Source organism: Rhyacophila brunnea, unplaced genomic scaffold, assembly GCF_057557595.1.
Source record: "Rhyacophila brunnea isolate RB1 unplaced genomic scaffold, BYU_Rbru_1.0 scaffold_23, whole genome shotgun sequence".
In the NCBI taxonomy this organism is placed as follows: domain Eukaryota; kingdom Metazoa; phylum Arthropoda; class Insecta; order Trichoptera; family Rhyacophilidae; genus Rhyacophila; species Rhyacophila brunnea.
The window spans coordinates 6,594,150-6,618,394 of record NW_028232893.1 but is presented as its reverse complement, the minus strand read 5'-3'; the positions used below and the strand labels follow the sequence as shown (position 1 = coordinate 6,618,394).

Sequence of the window (24,245 nt, the reverse complement as noted above, 5' to 3'; positions counted from 1 at the left end):
GTTTTATTTATATCTAACTGCCTACCTAATAAATAAAATATTTACATGCCGTAAAAAAGTCCAAGCAGTGCTGTTTTTGAAAATACTTAAAATACTTCAATATGTGTCATTTGATACGAAAATAACCCTTATTGTTCGTAAATGTCATTCGAAGTATTTTGACGAAGCGTAGGCTCGCGTCTCAGTATTTTAAATATATGGACCGGTCCGTTGATTAATTGAAAATGGGCAACCACCACGGTCATCCGTCATCGAGCGACGAAAAGTCCCAGGCGGGTTCCGGGACCACAACTCCTCGCGGCGGCTCTAGGAAGGGGATGACGAAGTCTGCCTCCGGAGCGGACATTCAAGAGAAGCCTGTCACACATTTGATGCCAGTCGACAAGCTAGCGAAAGTAAAATAACAAATCAAATATAGCATGCAATATGTCAAATTGATTAATGAAAAAATTCGGGAACCTTGAATCTTATCGCATGCAAACTTGACATACTGCGTATGATGGAATTTTTTAAATTCGAAAATCGAATTCACATTTCATAATGTTCATGGATGAAATAATTAATATTGTCTGTAATAATATGGCTCAAGTATAATTCGATTTTCTGTCATTGGGTCATTTTACCTGAGATCTATGTTTTAGAAAATATATATTAGTAGGTAGGTAAATTATAATCAAGTTTACTTCTAAGCAGGACATAATAATATGTGCCTGCAGAGAGAGGCTTTGGTAAATGTGCCGCAGATGCCGTCATGAGATTTTATAACTTTATTTTTAGACCAAACCAAACCTAACCTAACCTACCCCAACTTAATATTACCTAATATCTTAGTTTGTGATAATGATGCTTAAAAATGTATGAAAATGTAAAATTTTAAATTATAAATTATTGGATCAAAAAGGCTATGCGCGACAGAAAAAGGTATTTATTATAATTGTCTATATGGAATAAACTGTTTTCGTAAAAAAAATATAAAAGCTCATGACGGCCATCTGCGGCAAAATTACCGAGGCTTTTCACAATGAATGGTTGTTTACCTAACCTAATGCGTCGTCACTCTGGATCAGACAAACATTTAAAAAACTTCATATTAATTTACGATACCTGGGCTCAAACCTACGGCTCTAGTGGCGGATGCTAGACCACTACTCCACAGAAGGAAGATCTTGAGTACATCCGCTTTGTAACTGTGGTATAAATTGATGATTTGTAATGTGTTATTATATGGATTGGTTGTTAGCCATTCCACGCTTACCAACCTAATACATCTATCTCTAGTGGTGGTAGAATTGTCAGCAAGTTTGTGTCTTTCATCAATCATACCATTGACCATAGACAATTTTTTATTCTAATTTATTTAAGTTACTATTAAGTAAATTTTTTGCGACCTGGGTTTCGCCTTTCGGAATCTTAAGGCACTATGTGCATTCACCAATGGCAAATACACGCTGACGCAGAATACAGTTAATTCTTGTTTATAGAACAAGTTAGTGCAGAAAGTAAAAACGTAATAGCTACTTAAGTGAAGAAGCAAAACATCACCGCTAAATGCTCATAACTTGTAACTCTATATTGACCAACTTTACAGAAGGAAGAAAAAACTGTTTTAAAATGAAATGGACAGGTTTAGGATCATCTAAAGCAGGGGGGGCAAACTTTTTGGATGGAGGGCCAAATTCAAGAATTCAAAATGAGCGGCGGGCCGCAAGTAAAATACCATTTTTAGATATACACTATTTATTATCACGAAAAATAAACATTACAAAAAAATTAATGAGAAGAATGAAACTGTTGTACATTTTTTAACATTTTTTTAAATTAAGGTGTTAATTCAGTTGATATTCTCAAAACTGCTTGTAAATGGGCATCGGAGATATTTGATGGTAAAGAATTTTTATTGAGGTTCATGATCGAAAATGTTTGTTCACATATATAGGTTGATCCAAAAATAATGAGCATGTTCTTGCATAATCTTTAAGTTGGTCGAATTTGTCTGAATTAAGGGCATTGTAAAATTTGGAGATTTCTTCACGACGATGCATCTCTCTTAAATCAATGTCACACTGCAGATCAATAATCTCACGTTGTAGCTCTGTCGGTCCACTATCAATATCTATTGAAAATGGATCGCGTACTATTGCTAAACAAATTTTAATCTATTGTCAATATTTTTTAAAAAAATATAAAAAAGTTATTCGAAATCAGAAGTACAATTAATGATGGCGGGCCGCAAAAAAATACCCGGCGGGCCGCAGTATGCCCCCCCCTGATCTAAAGTCATCCATCACACACCAGCAGCGAGCGATGGAGGTAGCCTGTTAAGATTCAACATAAATAGTGCACGCTAAACTATGTCAGTCCCACTTATTTGTTTTCATTGAACTAAGAATACAATTTTCAGATGGTACTGGTTAGTTTTTAAAATTGAGTTAAGCCCTGCCTAAACATAACCATAATAGTTTAGGTATGCTAAGGGCGATCCGACGTTTTCGTTGAATTAAGAATACATATTATTACAAATGGTGTTGGTAAGTTCTTTTAAATTCATTAAACCATGCCTATACCAAATTGCAATCATTAAAAAATATTCTTATAAAATATCTAAAATTATTTATGGTTTAATGGCATAATTTTAGATATTTTATAGATAAAATATTTTTGTACTATTATCTACTATGACTTGGATTAGGCAGGGTTTAATTGAATTTTAAAAACTAACGAACACTCTATCTAAACATTGTAGTCTCAGTTCAATGAAAACAAACTGACAAAATTTAGTGTGCACTATTTATGTCAGATCTTAACAGCCTATCTCCATCCTTCACCACTGCAACACACCCAGTATCTGTTATAGAGATCTGTTCTCGAAGCACAGTATTTGGTTTCTCTGAGCCTTCGTAACGTACTATGAGTCAATACTGTAAAATGCGAGCGTCGAATAGGTTAGCAAAGATCCAAGATCCGCCTAGCAATTTATTTTTCTCTATGGTTAAAACTGACAATTATAATAACATACTTTACTGTCTTGCTTTTTCAGATATTGGTAAAAAAATCACAAGAGCATGATGGCATCGCTGGAGTCACGGAAAGTTCTTTTATGGTAATATAATATATTTAATCATCTTTATCGGCGGTGGCGTCAATCCACTGTTAAAGACCCTAGCTCCAAGCACTCCACTTTTCTCTGCCTTATATTTCCGCCGAACTTGATCGGTTCAGAGAATCAGTGAGTCTTAGGGCGGCTATGTACGGTCAAACTTGGTTTTTACGGTCACGGAAATAGCGAGATCTCGGATGTAATGATGAGACATTCGTTAACGATTATGATATTTTCCATACGTTTATTCACTTTTATAACGAGCTACTACTCATTGTATGGTACTATTTGACTGGTCGTGAAAATCGGTTAACATCAAAATGAGTCGCGCGGTGTAGTTCGTTTTTTTACTGGCAGGTTCGCCACTATCGTTCGACTGCGCAAACTGCGCTGTGAAAATTCAGAAGCTTCTGAACTATTTTGATCCATGTATTCAATCTTGCAATTTGCACGATAATTTACCGTGTCCGGAAACTTGCACGTATGCAGTTCGCTGTATCACACTTCACTGTGAAATGTTGTATCGGCAATATATCGCCATATATTAAAGATCGTCCAACCACTTTGGTACGTAGAGTACTGGCATAAAATGCGTCTCTAAATAAAACACGGTTTTTGCCGGTTTAAACTTTACAGGAAGCCAGCAGCAAACTAATTTTGAAAATAGCCGATATACTGGATTATTTATTAAGTTTGGTTTTCATTCTTGAATTCATGAATTTTCCCAAAATCAGCTTTGAAAATTGAATTGATGTTTATATTGAATCTAATAAAATTGGAGACTGTATAGTATACGGTCATCTCTTTCCGATAATAAAGCTCACAGCAAAATGTTTTATGTACAATTTACATGTAACCATAATTTACACATTTTTTTGTTATGGTCGCGATAATACGTACTGTTAGCAGTAAATCCATGCACGTGTAAACGGGGTATAATACTAAGTATGTTACATAGTGATTGCTTCCATATTTTGCATTGTCTCGTATAATTTCCCATATCAGCAAACGGATCATAAATTTAACGCATTCTTCCGATTCTTTATTTTTCGCTTATCTAAATCACACAAGGAGTTGTTATCTTAGCAAACGTATTTATACGCAAGTACAAAAATAACTACCTATATATTATGTCAACTATATTCTGAATTAAACTCATATCTACGTTTCCGAAATTTAAAATTAGCCAATCTCTCAACACCATCTATTTTCATTGATAATTATTGCATTTTTATTTCTGGATTTTAATATTATTAAATCAAACATTTTTTTATTTAGAATTCACAAATGTTAAGATCAGGGAACTCAGAAATAATGGGAACTGAAATACCTAACGGGTAAGGAGAAGCAGGCAACCGATCTCGAGTAAGAATAGGGGATAAATTTAAACACGTGTCAAGAATAATACCTCATACGTCGAATACTGACAACTGCTCTCGGTTTATGCATCGACGTTCATTTAATATTGGTGTATTATACACACTATTGCATGTGCATAATGCGCGTTTCATTTTCATAGGACACCCACACATTCAAAACCCTGCATCAAAATGTAGCGTATTGAATATAGCTTATCGGTATTCTATTATCTGTTCTGTGGTTAAGATAGTAAACTTGTCTATGAACACGATATGTCAGTAATATTCCTAGGCATAGTTCAGTTTCATTTTTAGTTTCAAATTGCCTTAAAATTCATTTGGTGTCTACTTATCTACATTATTAGGAATTTATCTTAAACAGACAATTTGTCGCCGTAGATGTCAAGGGAGTCGAGCCATAAATTTAGCGAAAATGAGTTAAGTGCACAAAGCATTTTAAAACCATCAAAGATGCCATGGTCAGTGGGTTTGAGCCACAAAACTCTTTTGACTAACACACAGGTGTGCCAACTGTACGTTTCGATATTGAGTGGTCAAGAGAAATAACACACATAACTTTAAAAATAGTATTTTTTTTAGCTATTCATTCAAAATAATAAAAAAGATAACAGAGTATTTTCTATGTTCAAAGTTTCACCGTTCTATTCTTTTTAAAAATAAAAATGTTACATAAAAAATGTTACTTTTTATGTCACACAAAATCTTTGCGCGGCGATTTCTCAGCTTTATGATTTTGTGGACTAAAATACACTGACGAAATACACCAAAAATCTTTAAATTGACATACACACCATATATTGTGAATTAGAACATTTAGAAACAGGAGCCTAAATTTCATTTCTATTGTTGGAGTATTTCAACATATTATTGTTGGGTATACATAATGTCAATCATTGTTTAGTTTATGTAGGCACACGCACACAACTTAGCCAGCTCTCGCATCTAATCTCACCTCGTCTGCCGCACAGCCATAAATCAAACTTTCTAGAACCATCGTTCCATTGTTGCATATGAAGACCACGCACATCTACCTGGCGTCAGTCGCGAGTAGCCTCTCGAAACATATATATATTTGCATGTGGTATAGGAATGACCAATTTGTAGGTGTGCGTATGCGTTCTGTCGTCTTTGACTTGCATTCCGAGATGCGTGCGATTTATTGATAGTGGCACTGGATGTTTTTTTCAAACTAAAAAATCGCATTCGACCAATCTGCGAAGCTCCATTTGGCAATGTGTGTTTTGTGAATAATAATGACGTGTTCGACACGTTGAAGACGAGACGAGTTTTGATATCCGGTTTGAGCCGGCTAAGAGAGAACATTGTGATTGATTGAGCGAATGTAAAAAACCCAATTCCAAATTTATAAATGTCGGTTGATGTCCTCTGCCGTGAATAGCGTAAACCATAATATTGATGTGTCATTTCCTGATTTTCTAGTATTACCTGTTTCCAAAATATCCTGAGCTGGCAACGAGAGTGTTCCACTATCTTCATGTCCAGTCCAAAGCGAAGACCCAGCATCTCGGTGCGACAGCCTTCAAACAGCAATGCGAGCGGTTTCTTTCCATCTTGGACGATGCGACTATTGTTGAAGTCTATGTAAAGTGAGTTTACAAATTCCTTTATGATTATCATCAGTATCATAATGATTCACGGAAAATTGCACCACCGCAGACGAAAAAGTAATATTATAATTCCAGGAATGTATTACCAGTTCATGTTGTATGGTTATCGCATTGTTCAGGAATGGATAGAATGACAATTCCACCGACGTAATTCTTATAATTGTTTTTAATCCCGAATTTTTCAAAATTTTAAAGGAAACACTCCAATATTATATTACTTAACACGTTGATCGCCATGGGGGTCACCGGTGACCGGCAGAGAAGACCTGCCTTAGAGTTGTTCTACAGCACCGGCGGGCACGCGCGCAGTGCATTTTTTGATACGCGGTGACCGGCATGGCCCTTCTGTATATTACTGCCACTTGGCCTGAAAATATGTCTTCCCAGTCACAAAATATAGGCGCACTAATGTAAAAAATGTACATAATGAAAAAAAAAGTTTTCCTTTTAAATTGTAAATGTGTTTTTATTGATATAAAAATAAAAATTAAATATATTATAAAAATGTAAGTTATAAAAAATATGTAAATAATAAAAAAATAGAATTACAAAAATGATTATAAGGTATGTATACATATATTTCCAGTTATATGTATCCAGGTATTATACTACCCAATTTGAAAACTTTTATTCCGTATCTGTGCCTTTTTTGTTTATTATACTATCTAAATCTAAATATAATTCGACCGCGAAATGGCGCCATGCTCTCGTCAACACATATGGACAGGTGACCGGCGAAATGGCCGGCCCGGCGCAATAGAATAAATTAACTTGTTGGCGCCGCGACGGACACATGTGGCCGGCACATCATAAAAACCAATATTTACGTAAAAAAATCATCAAAATAAAAAAAAAACATATTCTTTCATAAGCTATCAAATAATACCTTAGAAACAAATAATCATTTTTTAACTATTTTATGTAAAACTAGTTGGCGATCAATGTGTTAATGTTTGGTGTATGTCTTGAAACAAAGTACAGGTAACCAACGTTTATTTTGACATATTGTATTGTTACAATAAAATTACAGCGCGGAACTAAATGAATATTATTTTTTTCAGTATATTATTTACGTTATAAGTTATAATACTTTTATTTTATGTATGATGTTTATTTGTGTTCAGTTTATTAAAAATCGAATAAGCGGCATTTGATTTTTAAGTTCGCTACTATCGTTCTACTGCGCAGTGCAGATATCGTACAAATTCCGACTGTCGCGTGAAAATTAAGAAGCTTCTGAACTTCTTTGACCTATGCATGCAATCTTGCAACTTGCACGATAATACGTGTTTGCTTGTACATTGTCTTGTTATGGCCGCGATAATATTTACTGTCAGCAGTAAATCCATGCACGTGTAAATGGGATATAATTGTGATTTTAAATTTTCTCCTATATAACGTAGGTTAATAAAATATAATATCGTCTATGTAAGTTTAATACTATGACACCCACGGTGGCCGTGCGGCTTGAGCGTTGGACTATCACGCCTATCACGCTATCCTGGGTCTGGCAAGTACACATATTGTTTTTCAATTTGTGTGTGAGTCAGGGTATGGACCTAATAGGTTGAGCAAGTGGCTGACATCCATTTCTCATAAAAAACAAATTCTGTTAATACAAAACCTCTACTCTGTGGAGGCCCATATGATCCTATTAGGATTGGACATGGTAAAAAAAAAAAAAGTTTAATACTGCCGAAAAACTATTTGTCAAAATGTTCAGGAATATTCAGGAGTGACAAAAAATCTTGCAATTTTGTCAATAAAAAAGGAAAAAAAAATTGAATGCAGTTTATGGTGTCTTCCTGTTTTATTGTATTAGAAAATAAATTTTTACTATCGTATGCGTCTGTGTAAATTAATTGCCATAGGATTATTTTGTAAATCAGTTGGACCTTACGCGGTATTGCCGCAATTCTCCGTTCGTCCGCTGTGTTGGATCAGGGATATACGCGGTCTTGCTTGCTTCTTTAGTATGAATAATTCATACGCGGTATTGATTTTAACCGAGTGCAAGTAGTCTATTGGTCAATTTCAAAATTTGAATGTACCAAAAATACATATTTTGAACATATTGGCTCATACGCGGTTTTGAACTTACATAGAAAATGTGATGTTTTGAAAAACCTTAGAACACACAAAAATCCTAGGAAAAAGGCCAACCAAGTGAAACTAAAACCTCACATCTTTTCATTGTCTGGGTGTGATGGCTCCCTTGTGTGTTTTCTGAAGTTTTTTAAAAATTATGTATTTTCTACAATAAAAATCTATCATTTTTAAATGAAGTATTTGGTATTTAATAAAAAAAATATTAAATTAATATTACCTTTTGTTTTGTAGAATGTTCTGCGAACCTGACAGCGAAGGAATGATGGAGCCGGATGGCTTGAGGACTTTGCTGATGACCTGCTACAAATTGTCCATGGACCACTATTCGGAAGGGCCCCAGATGTGTTATATGGTCAGTTTTCTTCTTGTCGCTAACAAATAATTACCTGGGGCCAATTGCTTAGTCATACTTTTGTAAATTAGTGGGGTTATGCACTATGTAGCGCTGATTTTCAGGCACATTACACATAACTAGAGTTGGGTATTTCCCGAGAAAATCTCAATCTCGAGATTCGGGATTTCCAGAAAAGAATTCTCGAGATATCGAGAAAGTTAAAAAAAGCTAAAAATCCTAAAATCAGTGTATAAACAGACAAATTCCTAAAAACTATGATTTTTTTTTATTTAAGTAGAAGACAAACAAAACAGAAGTAGGAAAACAAAAACAATTCAAAACATTACTTATTAAAATAGAATTTCAAAAAATACAGACTGTTAATGGCTGCGTCTGACAATCGTGTACGCTTTTGAGACACAAAATTCCCTGATGTTAAAAAATTGCGCTCAATTGTGGCTTAATTGTGTTAAATGCCCCGATCAGTCTTTGAATGTTTTGTATTTTCTGTCCACTTTTTTCATATGAAAAAATGCCAGGGGAAGCCTGGCTCCCTTCATGACACATATTTATGAATAATGAACAGGAAGAGCGTATTGCCATTTCAATAATAAATAAAAATAATGATATACATAGTGGACGATTTAACCTTGAACGTAGATGCGATTTCTTCTAGTGTGCAGCAATTAAGCAGGGCGAATGTGATTATTGTTTTGGTTGCTATTTTTCAACGATTGCATCGTTTTCTATGGCTCTGAGCCATCTCATTTTTTCTGTCAAAACTATGAAATCTCACCCTAATTTGGTGCATTTATAGGATCATTTTATCCGCCGTGCGTGCATTTATTTAAATAACCTTTAAATTATTTAACTTCTAATTGTGGTTTAGTAATATTATATTAGTAGTTTAGTACAATTATATGTCAGTAATTTAAAAAATGGCAACACTTTCGATCAATGAAAGCATTGTTGCCATGTTATTTATTGTTTTGGTAAACTGTTAACTTTACAATAATTTACTTTAACATAACGGCGACATCTTTGTATCTGGGCCCAAGAAAGAACGGAAAGTTTACCTTGTATGATACTATTACAGTGTCCATAAAAATATTCATGAATTGTTTCAGATACACCGCTCATTGAAGACAGTGGTGGATTCGTGTTTTCACACGAAGGATATTTTGAGCGCTGGGTACATCGCACATTGGCTGGAGGAACACTGTCACAGGCTTGTCTTGCCAATGCACAGGTGAAAATTAAAAATCGTTAGTCAGTGATGTTAATCACATATTTAATTAACGGGTACATGTGAATGTTAAGGTGACGCATCAGTGAAACGCCAAATAATTTTCAACTGTACGCGCGACGAAATTTTGGACTCGCTGCCATTCACTGAGAGAATGTTGACCCGGGAACACGTCACTTTGCTGCGTGATGGCGACGGGTCAATTAATTCTAAAATCGTGTAAAGATGACTAAAAACGTTACCCATTTACTTTAAAAAGAAAACATGTCAATGAATATATTATTATTGTTACTAATAGAACAATAAACAGAACATAAAATGGACGTATGTTGGATTTATATGACAATTAATATTTCGTTTGACAGGCGTCATTTTCACCCGCCACCCGCAATCCGCGCATCGCCTAGCGACGATCTTTTTAGACCGTGCCTCAACTAATGCATGGCCTTAAATCTTTTAGACAAATCCCTTCATTAAATGTCAATGAATTTTAATTAAGTCGCTGTATATTTAACAAGATTTCAATTCACTCATTGTATTGCATTATCATCTATAATAAAAAAAAAAAATTTAATCATGTCCGATCCTAATAAGATCAAATGGGCCCCCACAGAGTGGAGGTTTGTATTAACAGAAAATAACAATTTACAAATCTACATATAACACGGCCATTAAGGTAAAGTCATCAATTACGGTCACTTGTCCTAATACCGCCCCCCCTTCTATCTCAGAAAGTATGAGTCGCCATCCTGCGGTGAACATTTTAACTTATGATAAAACGTGGCTTCATTCCCCTGCGAACAACATATCGAGCAACAGCAAGCGCACTAGTCGACAATTAAAATATTAAACAATTTGGCAATGACGAGTTTTTTTCTTGAATGCTTATGTAGTTTGGTTTCCGTGCAACGTTTTACAAATATTTTAATGCAATAATATGATCATGGATTCAGATGATTAAATTTTACTCTGTTATTTAAGCCATGCGAAAGATACCAGCTTCCAAATTTCGGCGTGTGGTGTTGCCAAATATCCCCCCCTATGGTGTCTATATAACGTCCCGGGGGGGTATTTGGAACCCATATTCACAAGTCATCCAAATATATTGATCATCAATGAAAATAATATACTATATAATATCGTTTCTGTTCTGGCAGAACACACTAACTGGAGAATACTAGTTTTGAGTAATTTGACTTTGAAGTTGTTAAAATGTTTGAAATGGTCTATCATGTGAGTTTATTAAGTAATCGTAAAAAGGACGTCTGTATAATAAAGACTGTTTATTTATTAAGAAGGTTTCCAGACGGTAAAGTTTGAAATAAGGAACATTTTGGTATAACTAACTCAATATGTCATTTTTTCGAATTAGTGTCTTCTGCCAGAACAGTGACGATACGAGGGTGGGTCAATAAGTCCTTAGAAAAGCCAACAGGTGGCGCGACTAGTACTGTAAGCGGTTTGTTTTCATGCAGCGGCACTACCGATTCAGTATGCTGCGAAGTTTCAATCAGATTGGTCGGGTTGTTGTTTTTTATTTTCGTACATTTAAAAAAAAATTTGCTTGTTTACAAAAATGGAGAAAATTGAGTTTAGAGCTGTTATTAAACATTTTAATATAAAAGGGTTAACAGCAAAGGAAATAAAAAATGAGTTGGATTTAGTTCACGGCATATCTGCTCCTTCACTTGCAACTATTTATAACTGGTTAAATGAATTTAAACGTGGTCGTACATCAACAAAGGATGAACCACGCTCAGGACGTCCTGTAGAGGTGACTACACCAGAAATGATCAATAAAATCCACGATATGGTGTTAAGTGACCGAAGATTAAAGTTGAGTGAGATAATTGAGGTTACAGGGATCTCAAAAGGTAGCGTCATTTCTATTTTACATGACAAATTGGGCATGAAAAAAGTTTCTGCAAGATGGCTGCCGCGTTTGCTCACAGTCGACAATAAACGCAATAGGGTGGTGGCCTCTAAAGCCCTGTTGTCGCTCATGCAACGCAATCCGGATGAATTTTTTTGTCGCTTTGTGACTGTAGATGAAACATGGATACACCACTATACTCCCGAGACGAAAGAACAGTCAAAGCAGTGGATTGCGAAAGGCGAACCATGTCCAAAGAAGGCGAAAACCGTAAAATCAGCTGGTAAGGTTATGGCTACTGTATTTTGGGATGCACGTGGAATTATTTTCGTTGACTATTTGGAAAAAGGAAAAACAATAACAGGGGATTATTATGCATTTTTATTGGACCAGCTAAAAAACGAAATTGAAGAAAAACGGCCTCATTTAAACAGGAAAAAAATCCTCTTTCATCAGGACAATGCCCGTGTTCACACATGTTTACGATCAATGGCTAAAATTGAAGAATTGAAGTTCGAATTGGTCGACCACCCACCGTATTTGCCAGATTTAGCCCCCAGTGACTTTTTCCTTTTCCCAAACTTAAAAAAATGGCTAAGTGGACAAGGTTTTTTTTCAAATGAAGAAGTCATCGATCGGACAAATGCTTATTTTGAGGACCTTCCGAAAACTTATTTTTCTGACGGTTTAAAAAAAATTGAGAAACGTCTAACCAAGTGTATTGAGCTCCAAGGAGATTATGTTGAGAAATAAAAAAAAAATACAAAAATAAAAACTGTTTTAATGCTTTTTTCTAAGGAATTATTGACCCACCCTCGTATATCGTCGCCGTAGATGTCAAGGGAGCCAGAGAAACAGGCACTCAAAGATTTTGTTTTGTTTTTAAAGATATAGCAGTGAAACTTTCAACATAGAATATACTTTGTGGTATAACCTTTTCATTATTTTGTACAAATAACTAAAAAAAATAGTATCTTAGAAGTTATGTGTGTTATATCTCTTGACCACTGAATATTGAAATGTACAAAAAATGTAGTCAAAAGAGTTTTGTGGCTTAAATCCATTGACTACTGCATCTTTGATGATTTTGAAATGCTTTTGTGTACTTTGTGTACTTATTTTCATCAAATTTGTGGCTTGGCTCCCTTGACATCTACGGCGACGATATATCTATAGATGTATCGATTGAGGGTATTACCCAATGGTCACTGTTATCAATTGTGTTTATTAACCCTTTCGCTGCGAGCCATTTTCGCGGGAATTTCTTTTCAGTCAACTGATCTGTTAAAACGGTCACTACAGCTAAAACAGATCGATTCCAAAATTAAAAAATAGATTACTAGATGAACTATATATCAGTTATTCCAAATGCACCAAGAAATAAACTATATTCGTTTCATTCTCACTAAAATAAATCGAAGAAAGTGAAGACGCTAAAAATTATCCAAGCTTTGACCGCGCGTTCAAAATGGCGGCCGTCCAGTCTTCACATACATGGTTTCTACACATACTACCGAGCAATTCGACGCGTTTGTATTTGTTATACACAGGGCTGTGTTGAATACATGCTGCCGTGTAGTTGGTTACGGTCTATGACAGATATATTACTAAATCACTTGTGGAATAATCAGTGGGTTATCGCTTATCGCATTTAGTAAGTCGTAAACTCAAATTTTATTACCGTTTCAAATTCTGAAACTATATTTATTTTCGTCACCATAAAATAATGTTGTCATCCACTTATTCATTAGGATGTTTTGGAGAATAAAACACTAAAAATAATTACCGCACTGCTAAAATACTATTATAATATAATTTATGAGGCGCCATCGGCTTTTTAATTGTACAAAGGGCCTGTCGAATAATCGCCAGGCATGTGAACAGAGCTAACACAGTTTCGTGGCACATAAAAAATATAAATTATTACCCATTATAATAATGTAAATATCAAACATGGAACAATGAACAAAGCCAAACAACTGGAGAGCTGTGCATCGATAAAATATTTTCCAGCATTATTTCTTCGATAATATTATGTGGTAGTGACATTTTGGCGGGTGAAATAATTATTTCACATATATTTATAATGACAAAAAATACTAAAAACAAATCTTCAATATGTTTCTTTCGAGATCACAAATCACTAAGAAAAAATACATAACACTAACGTAATCATAATAATTAATTAAAAGGTAAATAAAAATATTATCGATGCACACTTTTCGATGCATGACCAATGTTTTGTTTTGATAACCCTGGTGACGCATCTAGTACACCCGTCTTCGCAATGGCGCGCGATTCAAACAACTGAATAACGAGTGTTCTTTTCAAAAATATATTTCCTTGTGTTTTACTTGATATTTTTATGATCTGTTGCCTGATATGTCTACCTAAAGGTTTGAACTAATTTTTAAAGCATATTATCCACAAGTGTCTCTTCTAGTTTGGTCAAAAATACGAGATAAAGTCTATGGCATGTTTACATGCCATACGCAGTCTAAGGGTTAAAGACGGTGAAAAACAAAAATTGGGACCGGAACAATATGATGAAAGCAGTTGCAGCAGTAAAAAGGAAGAGATGGGATACAAAATTGCCCACACTTATATAGTTGTAATACATTATGCATAACTTAAATAAACATCATTGAATAATTTGTTTAATAATCCAACTTTCATTTAGCATTCCAAGTTTTCGTTAAAAAATGATATAAATTTTTTTGGGTCCAGGGGGCGATATTTAGATAACTTTTACAAAAGTAACAAAAATGCCATTTTTTATTAAATCGATTAAATTATTTTTGTTTTAGTTTCTGTGCTATTTTCTCTTGTATATTGTCATAACAATACCTCTATGGTCATAACCAACAAAATAAATAAAATCAATTAAAATATCACTATACACAAATAAGCTTGTGAAATGGCCAAAACTTTTAATATCTTTATTAGTAAATAGTAAATTTATTTAATACCTTTATGTCCAAAACTAATGGGGGACGGTATTTGGCGACTTTACCTTATTATTTGTGAATATTCGGGTTAGTTTCCTTGACAATCAATCTTCAATAATTTGAGTAATCAAAGAAACAGAAAAATCCTCTAATAAATATAATATAACACTGTTTTCCGTGTGTGATAGATTTATTATTTATAATTTTCATATTTCAAAATAGTTTTTTTCTATATTTGCTATTTGTTCTAAGATGTTGGAGAAATCCTTCTTTACTAGATAGAATATCTTATGAAAGTTGAAAAAAAGGACTCACGGTCTATTGTTAAATTAGTTGCAGTTCATTTTGTGCCGCGGATTCATTTGTGGCAAATTTCACTACTTTTGCCAAAATCTGTCAAAAGCTAAAAGCATTTGAATTTGAACACAATTTCAGATTCACTAAAGCGGTCCAATCAATAAATTATATTTTTATACCCAATTCATGAAGTCGTTTTTTATTTTACATGGCATAATATGGCAATACAAAGAATGAGTAAAAATTGGCATCGGGCTATCTTGAAATGATTGGGTAAGAGATGAATTACCAATGGCTTCTCAATAAGGAATATAATCATAATTATTAGTCAAGTCCACGGATTCAGCAGAACAATTTGATGAAAAAATTTAAATGTACAATCACAAATAATATGTTGAACACGTATTCTATTCGTTATTTTAAGATATATTAATTTCCCCAGGTACTGTGTACACATTCTCTCGACGTCGTGGCGCCGCATGGAGGCCGGTAGTCCGTCAGAGGGTGGCGGCTTAGAGCTGGCGACGCCTGTTCTTGAAGTGCCCCCCATTGCAGCCCCTTCCCGCGATAATGCACCTCTGTTGCCTGTCAGCAGGGCGTGGCTCCTGGCCGGGTCTCTGCCACAGCTATTTTCCAGGCCGCACAACGCCAACAGCCCGGGAAGTTCAGGTGTCTATTGGTTATTTTGATTTGATTTCATAATCGGTGACCCACAAAGTTGCGGCATAGTCGGTGGGTGGATTGCCCTTGCTCTGAAACCTGGGTATGTATAGTAAACATCTATCGATATAAAATAGAACTAACGATGTCAGTCGATAATGAAGTACTCATTACTCGAACTTATCATATTATATTGTATTAGATATGAGTCGCTTAGTCGCTAAACCCGCTCTGGAGGTTTTTTGAGTTTCCAGTAAATCACGAAAAACTGTTTTGTACATTTACGATCATGTTGATGCTAGTAGTGGTGTTGATGCTAGTAGTGGTGATGTTTGCTAAAAACCATGGTTTCCATTGGACGTCTGATTTAGGAATTTTAAATTTTTATTATTTTTTTCATTCTTCTTTCTTTTTCATCCTAATAAGATCGTATGGGCCTCCACAGATTGGAGGTTTGTGTTAACAGATATTTGTTTTTTACAAGAAATGGATATTGGCCACTATCTCAACCTATTAGATCCATACTCTGACTCCAAACACAAATTGAAAAACAACATGCATATTTGCCAGACCCAGGATTCGAACCAGGGACCCGCGATATTATAGGACGACGCGCATGCCGCTCGGCTGTCATGGGCGTACTACATAATTTCCAAAAACCTTTCAAAAATTCTAGAAAAAAAGTTGAACGGTATGGGATTTCCCATTCATTTGAGAATGTTACCCAGTCAGTCCAAGGAATTTTGAAGATGCGTCTATACTGGCACATCTTGAAAGCCTTAACTCTCCATGTCATCTCATCCTTACCCTAGAAAGAGTAATGATATAAAGAGAGCGCCTATTTTTCAGCAAAATGAAGCCGTGTTTCTAGCGTATAACGCACTGTAGAATAACGATTTTATTATTATCAACTTAACTATGAAACGTTATACCATCGTGTTGCTTCTCAGTACGACTACCAAATTTAAACACAACATAGTTAACCATATTATGTTCTACTAAATTAACTAAAAATAGTTACCACAAAAATTTTACACAAAAACAATAAATTTCAGCAAATTTTTAAATGCATGTAATCAGCCATCAATTTTTTCCCGCGCCTTTTTCAAATTCAGCCATAGAAATTCTATCTTACTCTAACGCATAGAGCGGAGATATAAGCGTGCCGAATGCTTATTCCCTCGCACTTATGGTTCGTTTTTGTTTAGGCCTTGGTAGAAATTGATTGAGAGAACATAATATTGAACCATACGCAGTCTCAGACCTAGGTTAACCTGGCACTCGCGGCCTATTGTAGTATGACGAATTCACTCTCCGCGGTGACGGTTTTTGTTTAATTTAACTTCTGTGTTTCATAATAAAAATGGCAATAAAAAATGAGTTTTATGGCTCTTTAGGCGCCTAGACATGTTCAGATTATTTTACAACATTAAAAAACCGTAATAAATCAGTCATAATGTCAAAAATATCCGAAGAAATTAATTCTATACAAAAACTCACCATTTATAAGATTTCCGCCATTTTGTTTTATGTATATGGAGCACTGCAAGGCTTGCATTTTGTTATTCGTCACGCTCGTGCTTGACGCGAGTATAGAAACACTTCACAAATGGTAATAAAATCACACATAATGTTTTTTCCCTGAGTAGGGTCGTAAAAATAGCACAATAATTTTAGACTAAACAAACTTTTAGGCAGACACTTAAACAGCTATTAAATATTATTACTGAGTTACATATTTATTTTTACTTTACACATTTAAAATTGTTTTGAAGAGTGGTAGATTTTATAACACGGACTGAGACATAAAGCCACATTGCAAATACAACACATATATCTAGATAGAGATGTTTTTTTTTTATTAATTTTTGAATTTCCGCACACATGACAGCGTCTTCTGGGCTTTTTATTATTTGCCGTGGGCGGAATGTGTTGCGGCAAATGATCTGTTAAAGTTCTAGGTAACAACCTCAATGGATTTTCACTAGTCGATGGTCTGGGTTGTGGAGTTTTCGTGATTTTCACAGCGTACTTAGCTACTAATTGTTTTATCACGACTAACTGAAATTCTCCTAAAGTTTTTTTACTACCAGTAACAGATTTATACATATAGAACGCATTTAATAAATAGAGGTCAATCATGTGAAATGCTACTTTTTTGTACCATTTCACAGATTTCCTCATGCACGACAAGCTGCTGAGCATCATGTCGGCCTTGTCGACAGTCCCCATATTTTTATTATACTCTAAGATGCACTTTGGCTTCATAATGGGTTCTCCGGTTCTAAAATTAGTTTTACCGGTTGGACCGAAGGAGTCATCGTGCATGGTTGTAAGCATGTGGACATCTCTTCTGTCACACCATTTGAGAGCCAACAATGGGCTGTTTGACTTTACCTCTGTCTCCCCCTTTTTCAGCTTTTTGAAGCATGGCATTTCTTTGCGATTCTTACGTACAGTCCCACAAGCATTGGTTTTATTTTCATGGAGGTGTTTGAATAACTGTGGACCGGTGTACCAGTTATCGCACCACAACGAATGCCCTTTGCCCAGATACTCGGTCAGCAGCGTTGTCACAACAGCTCCGGAAATTCCAAAGTTTTGGCTATCCACTATGTCTGTCCCGTCACCACAATAAATAATAAAATCTAAAATATAACCCGTCATAACGTCACACAGCACGAACATTTTGATACCGAAACGATGACGCTTCGATGGAATGAATTGTTTAAAAATAAGTCTCCCTTTAAAAACAATAATGCTCTCATCGATACAGAGATTTTGATGCGGAATCATCGTGTCTTTGAAAATTTTGCGTGTATGCTCTAAAAGTAACCTAATTTTATTTAGTCTATCTGAGGTAACACTTGTTGGATCGGAAAAATGGAGCATTTGGAGCAATAACTCATATCGGTCTCTAGGCATCGTCTGACCGAAAATGGGTGCACTTAAAAAACAATCCGTACTCCAGTGTTTTTCTAGTGACAAATGTTTGTTTCGTGTCATGAGCATTGACACCGCAAAAAATGCATATAATTCTGATACAGTTGTATCGATCCAATTATGAGAACGTGATTTTGGTCCAAGTTCTTGAGTGTTATACTGGTAGTGGAAAAAATGTTTGTTTGTTGGACTACCTTCAACATTATATCACGGTTTAAAAAATGTTCAAAAAAAGACACTCAGGCGAAGTCTCAGTCAAATCGCTGTTTGCTATGCCGGATTGAAAATCATCAAACTCATATACGATCGGAACATGGGGTCCAGATGTCCATGTTCTCAAGTGTTCAATTGGCTCTTCTGATATATCTACATCACTGAGGTCAGATGGTTCCAATTCTTCTTCAGACATTTCGTAATCGGAGTCCAATTCCTCACTTAAACCAGCCATATTGAAGTTTGAAAAAAGTTCTCAACCAAACACTCACACGATAACAAAGGTAAAATAGTCCAAAAAAATATAGTAAAAACACTTTATAACAGTTTAATACACATGAATGGTATAGTTAAAAACACATAAACAATAACACAGACAAAATATTATAATAAAATTCACACAATACAATAGATCGCGTAAAATACGTAATATTTTGTACGGAAAAACGACAAGAGCGATTCCTTGCACAGTCCTCTCACATCAGTGATATTACGCATACTGCGCAAATGCAGTAAAGTGGCACGATGTTTCAAACCAAAATTAAATGAGCGTAGATTGACGGCCTGTCGAAGGCATGTCAAACATCTTAGTTTTAGTATTGTAACACAATTTATTTGACAATATTACATATATGTCACCGTTGGTAATGAAATAAGGCAAATTATAGTAGAGATTTCAAAATCATGCGTCATGTATATTCTACATAATCGACCGGCGCATTTTTGCGTACAACATTGGCGACAGAAGCGCTGTAGCCCCGTAGTTTTGCGAAATTTCGCGTACTACACTCGTGACAGAAGCGGGCGCCGGGTTAAGGTCTCAATTGCTAAGGAGGCATCTCATTTTGAGAATGGAACTCCTCACTATCTCAATTATTGTTTTTATTTCCCGAGACTGGTCCCCTTTATCATCGGTCCATCTATGTCCCTTTGGGAAAAAATACAGTACAAGTCGGATGTGGAATACAGCGGCAAACACATTTTGAAAATACCCGACATACAGGATTATTTGTTAGTTTGGGTTAGTTTAGGTTAAGGTAGGTTAGGTTAGGTTTGGTTAGGTTAACCTAACAAGTAATCTAGTATATCGGGCATTTTCAAAATGTGTTTGCCGCTGTATTCCACATAACTGACTTGTACCGTATTTTTTCCCAAAGGGACATAGATGGACCGATGATAAAGGGGACCAGTACCCAGTACAGGGAAAATGTACCAAAAATACAAATATAAAAATACAATAAGGAAACATTGTTACATTTCACCTTCAGGTGTGAATCTTGCATCGGCTCAGTTCCTAACCCGCATGGTCTGCCTGCTGCCTTCCCACTGGACCAAGCTGTACTCGTCGCGGGACCACGGTCTGGGCGCCAACCGCTTCCTGCACCACGTGCTGGCGTATCGCGGCCCGACCCTGCTGCTCCTCAAGGCCGGAGACTCGCACACGCAGGCCGAGGAGGCTGAGAGGCTACTGCTATGTCTGGCCTCGCCCACCGAATGGCGGGAGTCTCATCTCTACATCGGCGGGGAGGAGTGTGCCCTCATTCAATTACAACCAAAGTAAGTGATTCATCCCATTTAAAGAAACTGAAGAAAATGTTTTATAGTATATGTTTAGGGAAACTTTTGTATATATATACAGTAAAACCTCGTCAATACGAATTCCACCGGACCGAAAATCGAAAAAAAATTTCGAATTACGGATTATGAAATGTATGAGGAAAAAATATAATTTTTTTTTTTGATTTTCATTAAAATCGTTAATGATCAGAGCTGTGCCTACCAAATTTCCGGTTCCGTGTGTACTAATGGGTCATAAAATGTCAGGATTATTTATATTACCTTCTTAAAATAAGTAATTTATGATGTTTTAGAAAAGTCTTGCCACAATTTTCAATGACTGGCTCATGAAATAGTGTACTTTATTACGATTTATTGAATATTTTTATATGCCGGGACTCTGAAATAATTTCGAATTAGAGGTATGGTTTTATATGAAAATAATGTTCAAGGGACTTTTTTTTCGCGAAAGTTTCGAATTACGGCAAATTTCGAATTATCCGTGTTCTTATTGACGAGGTTTTACTGTATAAATGTACTCATTGTATTTCTTTACTCTTCCAGGTTTAATCTTCTGGAGCAGGCTCCGAAGATGCTGTACCTTAACACGAGCATCAGAGGCTACCCCAAGGGACTCCGGGCTGGTTCTGACCCCAGGAAACCGCTGATGATCGTGGATGAGGGATTCGAGACCCTCGAATTCAGGGGAATTACCTATCCACTTGACGCTATTGAGGTACACTACTTAGGCTCAGATGCATAGAATGTCACCTAAACACTAATTGTTTGTTTTTTGTGTGATTAATAGTTAGCGGTTTGTGTAGAACGATATAGATCTATGATCTGCAAATTTGACAATTTTACTGTCACATTTTAACCAGAAATTAAATTAATAATTTCGATTATGTACACAAATACGAAAGACTAGCTGTATCATATACGTTCTATTATATTTTCAACACCATTGACATAGTATGAGTGCACACTTTTTCGCTCATATTTATTAGTTTTCGTTGAATTAAGAATACAATATTACAGATAGATGGTGTTGGTTAGTTTTTTTAAATTCATTAAACCCAGCCTATATCAAAAAATAATCGATAGAAAATATTCTTCTACCTATAAAATATCTAAAGGTATGATTTGATAGCATAATTTTAGATATTTATGGATAAACAATTATTTTTTGATTAATATCGACTATTGCTTTGATTAGGCAGGGTTTTTTTTGTATCTTAAAAACTAACAAACACTATCTACAGACTGTATTCTTGGTTCAATGAAAACACATACGTTTGACTGACAAATTTTAGTGTGCTCTCTTTATGTCGAATCTTAACAGTCTACCTTCACCCTTCGCCACTTAGGTATACTGTATCCATGATGTGTCAATTTCCTCAATTAACCGCGGATGAAGCAACCAGTAAAATATTTAAATTTTATTTCAACTATTTCATTATCATCATAAGCCTGAATCTATCCTCTGCTGGATGAAGGCCTCTCCAAGCTCATTTCACTTCTCTCGGTCCTGTGCATTGCATTGCCACGTACTTCCACATAACTTAATCAGTTCATCGATCCAGCGGCCTCAAGGTCTACCCTGTGGACGTTTTGTACCTCTTGGGTACCACTAGATGACTAGATTTGTCCAACGATTGTCCCTTCATCAGAATTCTTATTTCTTATTTACGATTCATAAATTTATATTGTGTAGTTTTGCGTAGTGTAGATTGCAAAACACGACGTGTCCTTGTAAAGAATTTGAAGAAATTACATTACGTTTTTTGTCGTAATATATTTGCATTGTTTTCACTGGCTTGACAGAATACTAATTATAATTTTTTGAAAAACGTACCTAAATGAATGTCTCTTCTACCAGGTGTGGGGCTGCGGAGACCAAGCGAGCCGTGAGACCCAGCTGGACATAAAGAAGTGGCAGGTGAAGGAAGCGGAGCGGCAAAGGCAGGTCAAGCTGTCCGCCTCTGATTGGATGGATCACCCCGACAGATATCTACTCGAGTTGGGAGGGCGCACACAGTACAATAACTCTGCCAGTTAATGATCGCTGAGGTTGCCAGTCGGCGGAGGTATCCAACGAAATGTTGTACAGAATAGACTAGTGACTAGTTGTTAATTAGGGGTGTAGCTTGCCAGCGATGGGGATTCCTAGGGCCATAGGCTCCATCTAGCGAGCGCACGTGGATAAAGAAGAGGATGAATTGCCTTGCCTGGATTATTTGTTATCTTAAGTGGTCTTTCAGTTGTCAATTCGTGATGTTTTTTCTCCTTTCTTCGTCAATATTTCCCAAGAGATAATAGTAGTGCTGATGAACAAGTACCGTTCGACTGCTTATTATGCAAACCAGCTAATTGCACTTTCCACCAAAAATAAGATTTTGATGGCATTTTTTTTATAAAGCATGTTTTCTATGCTCACATAAAATTTCAAATTCCTAAACCTATAAATAAATGCGTTATCATTCTTCAAACAAAACAGCCAACTGCAGGTGCCAAATTTCCAATATCGTAAATGGAGCAACTCTGCTCTTTTATAATTTTTCTTTATATATAAAAGGGAAGCTAAAATTGTGCATTAATTCATAGTGCAGCTTATTTGTAAAAAAATTATAAGTAAAGTAAAAAATAATAAGTAATAAAAATTCCAAGTGTATTTTTGGAATTATTACGCGCCAAAAGCGCGTTTACACACCGTAATTACACCGATGCTAACGTTAATTACTACCAATTAACTAATTACGGCATAGTTAAATTATTAAGTTTTTTTCCTTCCCGAACAAGTTGCCCAAATGGTGTTAGCCGGTTTGCAGATTAAACAATCGCATTGTAAATTCTACATTCTACAATACATCTACCATTTTCAACATTCTATAAATGAGGTCTCATTCAAATTATATAGATACCTACGGGTTATAAAAGTAATACAGACATTCTATACAATTTGTCCATGGGAAATTTACTGACACTACACAGTCAGTTTTTAGTTTAGTTTCAGTTTACCCAAGTATGGATTACGATGTTTACCCATCAAAAACACACCAACTCAAAGACCACCAAAAATAATATAAACATGAAGGGGTTTGCAGGGTGAATATTTGACTGAGTAAAATACTTAATCCAAATTAACCTTCGAATATGTATACATATTAAAAGGATCAACCTGCTTGATTTAATGTTGAGATACTTTATATTGAGGCGGTGCTTTGCAGCCAGTTGGCATTTGTTTACCCATGCAAGCATAAATGCCACATTAGTGATTAATCGGTATAACATTTGCTGATTTACCCCCGTAATGAACAACCTTTTTTTGGTTTAAGGGCCAATTTAATTACCAAAAGCTTTTTGCGGGCTGCATTTATGTACATATATATTTTTCACATAATTACCGGTTATTTTACAAGACAATAAAATCTTATTCATTCTACATAATATTATAATAGAAAAATTATCCTAAAAAGTATTCTTACTGGGCTTAAATTTTACACCCCTGTGAGTTACTCTACCCCTAATTATTAGATAATAGTAAATAATTCTAGTGTTCAGTGCTGCGGTCAGTTATATATATAGTTATAGTGTTGACAGTTCGTCCACCCCTTGGCTCCACACTCTGAATATAGTCACAGTGGAGAAGTGGACAGAATATTCGCTATATCGTCGCCCTCAAGGAAGAACTCACCAAATACAGTTTTTGCTCAAAATGAGTTATTTATACAGAAAATCTTGCAATTTTTAACTCTATCTTAGAAAAAATCACCAAAATTCTATCTACTTATAGGTTTTATGTTAAAAATTACAAAAACAAAAAATTCACTAACTACATAGAAAAGATACTTGTGTTATGGAAAAAGTCAGGAAAAAGGTTAAATTTTTTAAATGTAATGTACATAAACATAAAAATAACCAATCAAACAAAAAAAACCGTTTCCTTCTATGTATTTTCGTT

The 24,245-nt window shown here is 35.4% G+C and overlaps 1 protein-coding gene across 1 annotated transcript; it reads left to right on the top strand.

The window, feature by feature from the left end:
- Window positions 1–93: 93 nt before the first annotated feature.
- On the top strand, window positions 94–24,087 carry LOC147069389 (uncharacterized). The gene is made up of 9 exons (XM_085950796.1): window positions 94–395; window positions 3,038–3,100; window positions 5,917–6,083; window positions 8,445–8,565; window positions 9,675–9,796; window positions 15,354–15,580; window positions 19,996–20,284; window positions 20,849–21,020; window positions 22,164–24,087. Exons 1-9 carry the CDS (start codon window positions 225–227, stop codon window positions 22,341–22,343), a joined length of 1,512 nt encoding a protein of 503 aa, XP_085806922.1. The 5' UTR covers window positions 94–224; the 3' UTR covers window positions 22,344–24,087.
- The last annotated feature ends 158 nt before the right edge of the window (window positions 24,088–24,245 follow it).

Coding starts and splice junctions, on each gene's coding strand:
- LOC147069389 (XM_085950796.1), top strand. CDS start 225: ATGGGCAACCACCACGGTCATCCGTCATCGAGCGACGAAAAGTCCCAG. Junction 396..3,037: donor CAGTCGACAAGCTAGCGAAA/GTAAAATAACAA, acceptor TTGCTTTTTCAG/ATATTGGTAAAAAAATCACA. Junction 20,285..20,848: donor CTCATTCAATTACAACCAAA/GTAAGTGATTCA, acceptor TTACTCTTCCAG/GTTTAATCTTCTGGAGCAGG.